A 13466-nucleotide genomic window follows, 5' to 3' on the forward strand; every position below is an offset into this window, starting at 1 on the left:
CTTGTAATACCTCTCACAATAAATGAGGTAAATGAAGAGAGCGTTGAACTGCCTCAAGGCACAGTCTAAAGCATGCATCCAATGTCTTTGCAATTGGGGAAGTGGGAAACATTGAGGAACTTAATCCTTTCCATACTGAGTCACTTCCCATTAAGAGAGAGAATAACTAAAATATTTACAAAAAATTAATTCATCAGGTGGAAGTTCAATAAAAAAGTGTGCATGCTTGATAAACAGAATTAAGATTTCAGCAGCCAGTGAAATAAAAAATGATGATACTCAAAGATTCCTTATCAATTGAAGTGAAATAAATGCAAAGTAATACTTGAACTTTTTGCCAGCGGTCCTTGCTGAATGTCGAACTGGTGTCACATCCATCATATTATTCAAATCATCCCCAATTATTGGATCAGAATCCCTTGATATGTCATCTTCTGAATCAACTCTAGGAGACTTCAGATCAACGTATTCTTTTCCACGATTTGAAGCACCAGGTTTTTCCTCAGATGTCACACCAGCACCACCTTTAAAATCATAGTCAACATCAACATTTTGTCCCTGAAAGCAAAGAATTATTCAAGGAAAAGGTCAAAAGAAGAAATTATATCCCAGCATTACCAATGACATTATGATTAAAAAGCTCATGGCATCTAACCTCTTTCAGCTCCTCCGGAAAATCAAGTTGGATCTCTTCAGGATTCTCATCTTTTTTTCCAATCCACCATGCTTCAGAAAATACAATCTAGGGAAAAATAAGCTAGCGATAATGAACAATCAACATTGTCATACTGATAGAAGGAAACAAAATCTGACATGTGATGCAGATTCATCGCCAATATAAGCTTGTTTTATTAAGAATAAGTATAGGGTTGGGTTATATATGTGTTGGGCCTTTGATCCCATGGGTTCTCTATGCATTAAGCTTTTATGGGCATAAAATATGGTAATTACATTGCATACAGGATTCCTTACTTAGTTTTATTTTTATGTAATTAGTCTGGGTCTTGTGCCAAGTATGACCTCAGATAGATCCTATTGGACGGCAAGGATCCACGTTAGCAACACCATGTAGCTGAGATTCTCCTGATTTTCTGGGCTATCCTCTTTCCTCTTACTTCCATTTTTCATTTTTCATTTTCCATTACTTATTTTTCTTATCCAATTTCTTCATTTATACTCTTCATCCCTCTTACTTTCCTTCCCCTTTGTGAAGACCTCAGTTTTCTCTACTTTATTTTGAACGGACCCATGTAGCCGACCCCATTTAGTTGGGATAAGGCTTAGTTGTTGTTGTTAGTGTTGTAGTGGTCATGTGATCACTTAAGTGATCATGTGACAATTTAAGTTAGGCTGGATTAGGACTCTAAAAGTCCAGCCATGTTTTGAGTCTATTTCCTTCGTTATTTCACTTTCCTAATCAATTTAGGTTACTTAATAGGTTAAGGATTGGGTTAGACCTTTCTTTTTTAGTGTTGGAGTTTATTTTGAGTCTTTTATATGAGGTTGTAAGGAGGGCAAGTATTGAATACAAATTTTGATATTAATGAAAAGCTTTTGCTGCTCTTCTTCTCCATTGAAGATTTTTGTCTTGTGTTTGATCAAGGCTGGTGGGATCGGTGTTTGATCCGATTGACACCTTGCGGTGGGAAGCCCGGATGGTTCGTTGGTGGGTTTGGTGTTTGATCCAATCGACACCTTGCGGTGTGAAGCTCGGGTGGTTCTTTTGAAGCTCTCCTTCAAGTTCTTTGAAGATCTCCTTCAAGTTCTAGTTAAAGATTCAATTTTTATTCAAGTTCTCCATTCAAACAAGCTGCTGCCCTTAGTTAGTAAGTTCGGGAACGGCAATTAAACGAACTAGACGGCAATAATACTTCTAAAAAATACGATACGTGCTTAATACGGCCACTCTATAAGCAAAAAATACGGGTATATATTCACTATGTAATAGTCATGCATCACCTAATAAACAAAATAATAGCATATAGACACTGGTTTTATTAAAAAGAAACCTCACAACTAAATAAACACAATATAATATCCCCTATTACATCTCATAAGATTATCATTTAACAAATCAAAATATCAATAAAAGTATCTCATCAGACAGTAAAAAAAATAAAAATAAAAATAACACATAATGTGTTCTAGAACTCATCTCTAAGATGAGGTCACATCAATGAACTCATCTCTAAGATGAACTAACATCGGCAATGGAAGTTCATGTACCTTAGTTGCAAGTTAAAAATTTATACAATCATATGTAGAGCTCAGATGACCTGCTGCCAAGCTTATGCTTAATGGTCTACGACTTCACAGGGCATTAGAATTATAGTCAATGATCAATTGCATCAAATAGCAGTTTTGTCAACTCATGTTACTCGAATCATATTTGTTTATGAAAATTTTGTTCCGTGAATTAAACCACACAAAGATGAAGCAGAAAAAAAAAAAACAAAAAACAAACAGAGAAAAAGAAGAGGAACGACTTACAGAGACGAAAAAGAGAGCCTCAGATTTGAGTGTTCCCAGTGCAACACTACTACAATCACGGCTGCAACCGTTTGGCGAACAGAGACGGAGAAGAAGAAGAGGAACAGAGCTTATCTGCCTCTGCAATCACCGATTTACCCAGTTGCAATTAACCGGCCACCTGAACTGAAATGGGAACCGATAATAGGAAGGGGGCAGGGGGTATTCATCCTCAAAGGAAGTCTCGCCGGCCACCTGAACTGAAATGAGAACGGAGATAAAGAAGATGAATGGAATGGGGGCAGTCGGCAGCTAGGGTTCGAAGAGAAGAAGACCAAAATCGTATTATGCAAGGGTTTTGTTTTGCATTTTTTCTTCTTTAAGTTTTGAGTTTTTTTTTTTTAAAACAAAACTAAACTTAAGTTAAAAAAGTATTAACCGTGTTTAATACGTGTATAATACAGGTGCACTTAAAAAATGAGTATTTTACCATATATACGGAAATATACGGTAACATATGTTTTTTTGAATTAAACTTTCGGATACGTGTATCATACACGTATAATACACGAACTTACTAACTAAGCTGCTGCCAAGGGAATTCTGCAACAACAGTGGGTTTGAATCGTCCCCATCCCCAACAATTCTTCTTCTAATCCTCTCACAACCCAAACCCTAAATTCCCCCTTATTGTTTTCAATTTTCCCAAGACCTAAATTCTGCCCAGACCTAACCAGTCAGCCAAATCACACCAAACTTTGATCAAATTCTCCTCTCATACTAGGGAAATCTTGATCCAAGTTGCTCCCTCATCTGATCTTCAGAAACCCTAAAAATCCATCTTTTCCTCTTTTCAAAAACCCAAAACCCTAATCCTAAATTCACTTCCAACAATAAAAACTTAACAAGACCTTCACCGATAGACTCCCCTACATCAACCTGACCTAACCCTACCATCAAACCCTAGGTCCCATCAAACCCTAACCCTAATTTCACAATTTTCACTTATTTTGACCTAGCCGAGTTACCTAGTTCATAGCAGATCCTGGTTGTTGGCTTCTAATTGGTCTCCTACCAATCTAGGACTACATTAACATGTGTCTGAACTAAAGAGCAATAGTAACTGTTAGATATTAGTATGTGAACCAATAGTGGCTCTCGGGATTAGTGCCTGGCGCTAATACCGAGAGCCCTCTTAGCCTCAAAGTTATGTAGGGTAATCTTTTACTGTTTTGCCCCTAACCCTATGTTTATATTGTACATCTTTTCTATGAAAGTAATGGAACAGCTCACAATTAAGTGAGCTCTTCTTCTCTTCTCTTCATCCTCTACTTTCACAAGTTACATGGTATCAGAGCTGATCCATTAAATCAGGGCACAGCTTGCGAGATTCTCTTCTCTTTACTTCCTTTTTTTCTCTTCTCTTTTCTGTGATTTCAGGTTCTTCTAACCAGAGGGTGCGAGCTTCAGAACAGGGGTGATTTCACCCCTTCTCTTTGTCTATTCTTGGCTGCGGATTGGGTTTAGGTGATGATGTAAATCTGCTTCTATTACAATACCAGAGCAGATTTTCGAAGGATTTTATGGTGGTTTGGTGAAGGATTTAATGGCGGCAGGGTACTGGAATGCTGTTTACTTGATGGTTTTGAAGTTTGGCTGGAGGTTGCTTGATGGTTCTGCAGTTCTATGTGCAGTGTTGATTGCGGCAAGGTACTAGTGTGATTTTGTGGTAGTTTGCTTGCTGGTTTTGAAGTTTTATATGTTGTAGTGTGATTGTGTGGTGGTTTGCTTGCTGGTTTTGAAGTTAAGTGTGATTTTGTGATGCTTTTGTGGTGATTCGATTGGTGAGTATTGTTTTATTTGATCAAGTTGAGTAGCAGCAGGTTGCCTATTGTGTGTTTGATTAAATACCTGTTAACTTTTTGGAGATTTTGGTAGAAATTTCAAGAAAGGAAAATATGGAAGATGATGAAAGAAAGAATGCAGTGGTTACGGAGGTGGTTTCCTCATCCTCCAATCGAATCACAGAAAAGAAAATTGAAGGTATCACAAATTTCCAGCAATGGAGGAAGATTGTGAATCTTGTATTGACAGGTCGTGACCAGCGGGCTCACTTGACTGGAACCAGACCTGTTGATGATCCAACTTGGGATACTATTGATGCCTGGATTCTTGGGCAGAAGTTGAATTTGATGGAGAACCATATAGTAGATTTGGTTACTCACGTTGACATTGTGAAAGAATTATGGGAGTACTTGGGTGTTTTGTATTCGAGCCTAAACAACTTATCTCGCAAATATGAGTTGTCTCAGGAGTTCTACCGGACTGAGAGAAAGGGATGGTCTATCACCCAATACTTTGTTGATTTCAAGAGAATGTACAAGGAGTTAAACTCACTAGTCACTTCTCCCTATTACTTCAGATGTCAAACAAATGCAGACTAAAAGAGAGCAGTTGGCTGTTATGGGCTTTTTGGGAGGACTGGGCCAGGAGTTTGAGTCAGTTCGGTCACAGATTCTTGGTAGTTTGCTTCACTCACGGATACCTTTTGTTGAGTCCTTTGAGTTTCCCATGAGAGTTCTCGTGATGCTACACCTACAGCCAAGAGTTCTGCCCTGGTGTCTCAGTCAGGGGCTGGTGTAGGTGTCCGTGGAGGTGGCCGTGGTGGTGGTCATGGCACAGGAAGGGGCCAAACTTAGTAGGGTATTGGCCAATCTGGTACTACTTTGGATGGTTCGGGTGTAAGAACTTGTCATCATTGTGGCCAACCTGGTCACATTCAGCGATTTTGCTGGAAGCTTCATGGGAAACCCACAACTCAATAGTTTGCTAATTCTGCCACTAGTAGTGATTCAGTTCCTCAGTCTCAACCCACTGAGGGAAAAGTTGTGGTCATGTCAGAGGAGGAATTTGCAAGATACAATCAGTTCCAGATTTCACAGCCTACTTCTTCCACTGGTACTCTGGTGAGGACAGGTAATGCAATTGCATGTCTTTCTGCTACCTCCCGTCCCCGGATCATTGATTCAATGGCATCCGATCACATTTATAGGATGTCAGGCATGGTTTAAAGTATCGACCGATACGATATGGACCAATACGTCTCTTTTTTTTTTAAATGAACTGTCTCGAAGTGTATCGAAATGTATTGACCGATACGGGCCGATACGATACGATACGACCTATACGTATCGATACCATCGATACATCTAGTAAAGGGTTCAGTGGATGGTTTAATACATATCGATACGTATCGGCCGATACGGCTCGATACATCACCGATATGTACCGATATGCACCAATACATCACCAATACGTACCGATACCATCAATACATTCCATAAAAAAGCCATTTTCACTCACAGACTATACAATTCCTAATCTGACGAAAAAATGAAGGAAAACTCTCAACCAAGAGTCTAAAATCTTACATTTAATCTTGGTTTTTCACATTTTTAAACTAAAAAACGAATCAAGGAGTGCTACAACATCATCCTTTGCATCATCCAATACTCTTCAGGACTTTAGACTATTACAACATGTGAGAAACTTCATCTTTTATAACAATTTCAATTTAATGCACTTGTTTGGTTATACATTATTCACCATTTTAGGTTTTATGCATGACACTTACTATATATTGCTTCTTTATATTGTTTTTTGTTCCAAAAGTGTATTTCCATGTGTATCTTGACCATTTCTACGTGTATTTGTATTGTTCAATACGTATCTCCGAAACGATACAATACGATACGTCTCTTAAAATCACCCGACCGATACGATACCCGATACCGATACTTTAAACCTATTGTCAGGTATTTTTTCTTCTTTATCCCCTTCATCTTCTAGTGTTACTTTAGCCGATGAGTCTTTAGCAAAGGTTAAAGGGACTGGCATTGTTTGTCCTAGTTCATCTCTATCGTTATCCTCTATTCTCTACCTTCCTAATTTTCCTTTCAATCTTATGTCAGTTAGTAAATTAACCAAAGCCTTTAACTGTTCTGTGACCTTTTATCCTGATTCTTGTATCTTTCAAGATCTTACTACGACGAAGACGATTGGTGGAGGACAGGAATCAGGGGGGCTGTATTTGCTTGAAGATACTCAATCGGTTGTGTGCTCCAATGTTGCTTCCCCCCATCAGATACATTGCTGGCTTGGTCATCCATCTTTGAAAAGTCTTAAGAAATTATATCCTAGTTTTGTGTCTTTGTCCAGCCTTGAATGTGAGTCCTGTCAGTTTAGGAAACTTCATCATGTGAGTTATCCCCCTAGATTTAATAAACGATCTGTTAGTCCATTTTCTTTAGTGCATTCGGATGTTTGGGGTCCTTGTCCAGTTTCTTCCAATTTGGGTTTTAAATATTTTGTTACATTTGTTGATGATTACTCAAGAGTTACATGGTTATTGTTAACAGATTCAAATTAGAGTAATGCTTGGATGATCAATCTGATCAAACAAGCCTTGTATTTATAATATGAGAGATTACATCCTAATGTCCAAAATACCCCTAGCTTAGCCGACTTAACTAGGAGGTACACAAATATAAAAATACAACTGTAAAAGGACCAAAATACCCCCACGGTATTCTGGTGTACATTATTCAACACACCCCCACAAGTTGGAGCAAATATGTCAATCATGCCCAACTTGACTAAATTAGGATGAAACAGCTTTCCAGACAATCCCTTAGTGAAAATTTCAGCAATTTGATCAATAGACTTCACAAAGGAAACACAAATTAACCCTGCTTCCAATTTCTCCTTAATGAAATGCCTATCCACTTCAACATGCTTGGTGCAATCATGTTGTACCGGGTTATGTGCAATGTTGATTGCAGCCTTGTTATCACAGTACAACATCATAGGAAGACAAATAGGAACACCAAGGTCTTATAGCAATCCTTTCAGCCAAAGTAACTCACAAATGCCTTGTGCCATAGCACGAAATTCTACTTCAGCACTAAAACGAGCCACCACATTCTGCTTCTTGCTACGCCAAGTGACAAGATTGCCACCTACAAAGGAACAATACCCAGAGATAGACTTGCGATCTGTGGAACCAGCCCAATCTGCTTCAATATACGCCTCTATTCGTAGGTGACCATGAGGAGACAGGAGAATTGTGAGACCCACCTCTAATTTGAGCCTATTTAAACTTGTGTGATCTCAAGTTCTGGTTCGATATCCATGTATGACTCTATGTTGTGGGCTGTATTGGTGGTGGATTCAGACCAATCCCTCGATTCACCTATGGAGGATTCCGAGGAGCCAACTCAGTTAGCTATTATAGAATCTGAAGAACCTAGCAGAAGCCAGCACATAAGTTTTATATGTGAGACATGCTAGATTGAGCATATGCAAAACCTGTCAATCTCTTAGGCCGGGTCATAGGTAAGAACCTATTTTTATATATTTAGAACTAATGTTTTAATAGTATAATATTGGCTGAAAACTAATTTTCTCCTGAGAGACCCACATTCCTGTATGGTCCGAGCTGCCTGTGTGCCATCACGACTGGGTTCTCATTTATGTCATGGGACATTAATCCCCGGACTTAACTACAAGTCCTTATGAGTCAAATTACCTTCTAATTAGTTTAGAAAATCACTTTAACCAAACTGATTCTGTTTTGACCAAACCAAACACAACCTAGTATGACTAAGTCTATAAGAAAGACTTAGTAATAGGATTTCATTTCCTACCAAATCAGAACCGAAATTTGCTCTTGAGAAAGAAGAGAAGAGGAAGTGAAGGAAGAGGGAGACTTTGGAGAATTTGGCTTTTGGAGAGAGAAAGTCTAGAGATTAGCCGGTCTCCAGGTTTACAGCCGCCAGACGAAGGTAACTGCTGCCCCTCCTATACTTGCGGACTCTATCATGTCTTCCTCCACCGCAGGTCCTGATGAGCTTCCTCCTCCAGCTACCCAGTTGTTTCTGATCTTGATCTTCCTATTGCTAGGAGAAAAGGTACTCGTAGTTGCACTCAACACTCTATTTCTAATTCTGTTTCATATTCTGGTTTGTCCTCCCCTTTCCGTTCTTTTTTGTCTACTGTTGACGCCCATCCCCTTCCTAAGTCTATGACTGATGCATTATCTAGTCCTGGTTGAAGGACAGCTATGGAAGAAGAGTTGTCGGCCTAAGATGTGAATCAGACTTGGGAACTTGTTCCGCTGCCCCTAGGGAAGACTGCTATTGGTTGCAGATGGGAATATGCTGTGAAGGTTAACCCCAATGGCTCTCTTGCTCGTTTGAAAGCAAGACTTGTGGCGAAGGGGCATGCACATGTGTATGGTGTTGATTATTTGGATACCTTTTCTCCGGTTACCAAGCTTGCTTCAGTGCGTATTCTGATCTCTCTTGCTGCTACTGGTCATTGGCCCTAGTTTCAGTTGGATGTCAAGAATGCCTTCTTACATGGTACTTTGCAAGAAGAGGTGTATATGGAGCAACCTCTTGGGCTTGTTGGTCAGGGGGAGTCTGGTCCGGCTTGTAGATTGAAAAAGTCCTAGCATGGACAGTCTCCTCGTGCATGGTTTGGACGATTTACTAAAGTTGTTCTGGAATTTGGCCTGTCTAGATGTGGTGGTGATCATTCTTTCTTCTATAGGCAATCAACTGCAAAAAGGATTTTTATGATAGTTTATGTTGATGATTCAGCAGGTATTGTGGATTTGAAGTTATATCTGCAGCAAAAAATTCAGACTAAAGATTTGGGCAAGTTGAAGTACTTTCTAGGAATTGAAGTAGCTCAATCTCAGAAGGGAGTGTTTCTTTTGCAGAAGAAGTATGTTTTGGACTAACTGAAACAGGCATGCTTGGGTCTAAGCCTATTGACTCTCCTATGGATCACAATGTGAAACTTACTGCTAAAGGGGGAGATGTTCCTGATGATCCGGAGAGGTATAGAAGACTGGTGGATAAGTTGAACTATCTAACAGTTACCTGACCAGATATTGTTTTTCCTGTTAGTGTGGTGAGTCAACTTCTTTCTTCTCCCCGGACTTCTCATTGGGATACAGTTATTCGTATTCTACGATATCTCAAAAAGGCTCCAGGTAGAGGAGTAGTTTATCGAGATCATGGTCACAACATAATTGAAGGATTTTCAGATGCTGATTGGGCAGGGTCTCCAACTGATAGGAGATCAACTACAGGGTACTGCACATTTGTTGGAGGAAGCCTTGTTTCTTAGAAAAACAAGAAACAGAGTGTAGTAGCCCGTTCTAGTGTTGAATCAGAATATAGAGCTATGGCACACTTGACATGTGAGTTGATGTGGATACAGCAATTATTGTCTGAGTTGGGTTGTAAAATTTCAGTTCCCATGCAACTATGGTGTGATAATCAGGCAGCAGTTCATATTGCTTCCAACCCTGTATTTCATAAGAGGACAAAGCATATGGAGATAGACTGTCATTTTATTCGTGAGAAGATGCAGAATGGGTTAATTCAACCTAGTCATGTTAAAATCGGAGAGCAACTAGCAGATGTATTTACAAAGCCTTTGGGTAGTGGGCGAATTGATTATATTTGTAACAAGCTGGGCATGATGGATATATATGCTCCAGTTTGAGGGGGAAAGTGTTAGATATTAGTATGTGAGCCAATAGTGGCTCTCGGTATTAGCGCTTATCTAGTATGTGAGCCAATAGTGGCTCTCGGGATTAGCGCCTAGCGCTAATACCGAGAGTTATGTAGGGTAGTCTTTTACTATTTTGCCCCTAACCCTATGTTTATATTGTACATCTTCTTCTCTATGAAAGTAATGGAACAACTCACGGTTAAGTGAGCTCTTCTTCTCTTCTCTTCATCCTCTACTTTCACAAGTTATAGCAACAATAATAATACAACTCAACTCAACCTTATCCCAACTAAATGGGGTCAGATACATGGATCCATTTTCTCAAATCAGCTCTATTCAAAACCATACTTGTTACTTGTCCTACGTTATGCATGTCTTTCCTCACCACTTCACCTAGAGTCATTTTAGGCCTACCCCTGACTCTTTAAGCTCCTTCAATCTAAATCAAATCACCCCTCCGTATTGGAGCATTCAAAGGCCTCCATGAGTGGTAAAACTAGAATGTATAAAATAAGGAATGAACAAATTAGAGCTAATTTAGGAGTAGCTCTGACACATGATAAGTTGTGAAAAAATTGTTTAAGTTGGCATGGAAACAAATTAGAGCTAATTTAGGAGTAGCTCTGATAAATGATAAGTTGCAAAAAAGTTGTTTGAGTTGGCATGGCATGTGCAACAAAGGCCATTGGATGCTAAAGGATGCTCCAGTACGGAAGAGTGATTTGATTCAGATTGAAGGAGCTTAAAGAGCCAGAGGCAGGCCTAAAATGACCTTAGGAGAAGTGGTGAGGAAAGACATGCATAGCTTAGGCCCTGTATCAAGTATAACCTCGAATAGAGCTGATTGGAGGACAAGGATCCATGTAGCCGACCCCATTTAGTTGGGATAAGGCTGAGTTGTTGTTGTTGTAGTTTTACCACCCGTCCATCTCAACATCATCATTTCAGCTACACTAAGTTTCTCTATATGTTAATTCTTCACTGCCCAACACTCAGCTCCATGCATCATTTGCTGGTCGTATAACTGTTCTATAAATTTTTCCTTTAGTAATAATAATAATACACTCTGCAGTCAGTATTAGGTTCAGTAAATATTACAATTTTAGAGCTGAGAATGCTCTCCCATGTCCGCCTGAACCCCATGTCCGACCACCCTAGGGTGGTGCAGCCGCCGCCCGAGGACCCTCCCTTGCTTCCTACCCCACCCCTCCTGCTGGCCCCTCCCTTGGCTTGGCCTGGTCCTCTCTCTTTGGACAGTCCAAGTCTCCTTTGGGGGAAGGCCTCCCCTTACATTTAGTCCCCCCCACCCCAACTATCATCGGATCCTCCAAACTTGAAGTTTCGACCAAAACTTAAAACCATGATGTTAAGGAATTTTGTATACTCGGATGATGTAAATATCTATGGAGTTTTAAATAGATAGGTAAAGATGATGCATATTCTGTTTTTCAAATTCTATATCCACTACATGAAATCAGTTTCATGATCACTGACCAAGTGGGATATAAAAAAAAAAGTAATTAACCAATAATTCCTGGTTCCATTTGATGAAATATATCATTCTGTGCGATTCCATTTCAAGATGAAACATATATAATTTTCCAGTCAGATGAAACACACCAACTCCAATTTTGAGTTTAATCTGATATTTTTCTCCTTTTTTCTTGGTGGGAGGTGCTAAGTTTCATCTGCCTCTGTACCTTTTGTAATCCCAACATTACCCAGTAACAATTTCTATCTCATATATTCTGTATTCTAGATTTCCATTAACTCAGCCAAGTCAATCTCAGAAAAACCCGTCGGACACTCCATACTAAAGTAAATAAGTGAAAGTGTAAAACAAAGAAATTGATTATCAAAAACACCAAAGTAGCGAACTCAAAACTAACCATGTTATCAAAATAATCCTCACACATCACATTCTTGCCTCCTTTGGAGAACTGCAGAGTCAAATACCTGTTCTTCGGATAAACGATTGTACCAAACAACTTCACCTGACCCTGATATTACAACAATTAACAATCAAATCCAAAGTAAATAAACAAAATACAAATCCAAAACCCTAATGAACGTAACAATAGGTCAAGTGGAAGTAGCTAGAGAGAGAACTAACGCCAAACCTGAGGGAAATCAAGGTATAGTATGGGATTCTTCGTTCCCAAATCCTTCAACTCTCCTATCTTCCCTCCAGTGACAGGAGCAATAAGACCAGGAAATGAGAAGAGGAATCTGTTCTTTCTCTGGGCTTTCTTCACTATGTCTCTCCCATGGTGTTTGCAAACTATTTTCGATGGGCTGAGAGGGGCAATCGGTCTCGCAGGAGTTTGAGAGAGCAATTTCTTGGAGAATGAAAGCTTCTTAAGTCTTTTCCGTTCTTCCAACTCTGGGTTATCTTGAGCTTTTCCGCCATTTTCGTCCTTCGAAGCTTTCGAAGCTCTCACCATCCTCCCCCCCCCCCCCTCTCTCTCTCTCTCTCTCTCTCTCTCTCTCTCCCTCTCTCCCTCTCTGAGGAGAAATGGTGGGAGAGCAGAGGACTACTGAGTTCTGAGTGAAATCAACAACTTGAGTTGACTCTGGAGCTCGTGAGGTACACTCGCCTCAAAACAATAGAAGCTGGGCCGAATGCTACGCCCAAGGCTGCGTTTGGCAACACTCCTGAAAAACAGTTCTTATGTTCTTCCGTTCTGCGGGAATAAAAGAACAGATAAAAAACGTTTGGCAACATCAGTCTGTACGGTTACGTTTGGTAAATGTCTGAACAATGTTTAGAATTGTTTTTCCGTTCTTTAAGAACAAAAAAACGTGAATTTGTGTTTCGTTTGACGGTTCGTTTTTTTGTTCTTTAAGAACGAATCAGAGGAATCTATCCATCAAAGAACGTTCTTTACAAACCGTCTCGGAGACGGTCTGAAAAGAACAAGAACGAAATAATTGTTGAAGTATCAAGCAAAACCCATGAAAGCAACCCTGGGTTTTGAGAAAGTCTTGCGAAGAGGAGGGGAAGAGAAGGGGAAGAGAAGGATTCACAGCCACTTGAGACGCCAAATTGCAGGTGCGAAGCCCTCTCTCTCTCTCTCACTCTCTCTCGCTCTCTCTTCTTTTCTCTCTGTCGCTTCCTCTCTCACTCTCTATCTCGCTATCTCTCTGTCTCGCTCTCTCTCCCTCTCTCACTCTCTCTCTCTCTCTCTCTCTCTCTCTCTCTCTCTCTCTCTCTCGGTCGTTGTTCTGTGATGATCTAACAAGATATGAAATTTTTTCCTTCCATGTGTCTCAGGAATTGGATCTACATCCCTAAAACTTGAAGGATTCAGCCGAAAGGTATGATTTATGGATTTCTTGAGCAAAATTTGATTTTTAAGGAATGGATGTTAGGGATTTTATTCTTACATACTGTGAATTTTCTGGTTTGC

General features: G+C 39.8%; 1 protein-coding gene across 11 annotated transcripts in view; it reads right to left on the reverse strand.

Annotated features, from left to right (window-relative positions):
- Positions 1 to 12660, reverse strand: part of LOC122646346 (DNA-binding protein RHL1) — a 49721-nt gene extending 37061 nt beyond the window's left edge. For 2 of the 11 annotated variants that reach the window (XM_043839887.1, XM_043839885.1), the window contains exons 1-4: positions 12177 to 12660; positions 11946 to 12056; positions 656 to 742; positions 326 to 558 (exon numbers count right to left, since the gene is read on the reverse strand). In XM_043839887.1, coding sequence (XP_043695822.1) covers positions 326 to 558; positions 656 to 742; positions 11946 to 12056; positions 12177 to 12500 — 755 coding nt within the window. In that variant the 5' untranslated portion in view covers positions 12501 to 12660. The remainder of the gene's footprint in view (positions 1 to 325; positions 559 to 655; positions 743 to 11945; positions 12057 to 12176) is intronic. The other 9 variants (XM_043839886.1, XM_043839882.1, XM_043839888.1 and 6 more) reach the window with 5 other exon arrangements.
- Positions 12661 to 13466: the final 806 nt, after the last annotated feature.

Source organism: Telopea speciosissima, chromosome 11 (assembly GCF_018873765.1).
Source record: "Telopea speciosissima isolate NSW1024214 ecotype Mountain lineage chromosome 11, Tspe_v1, whole genome shotgun sequence".
In the NCBI taxonomy this organism is placed as follows: domain Eukaryota; kingdom Viridiplantae; phylum Streptophyta; class Magnoliopsida; order Proteales; family Proteaceae; genus Telopea; species Telopea speciosissima.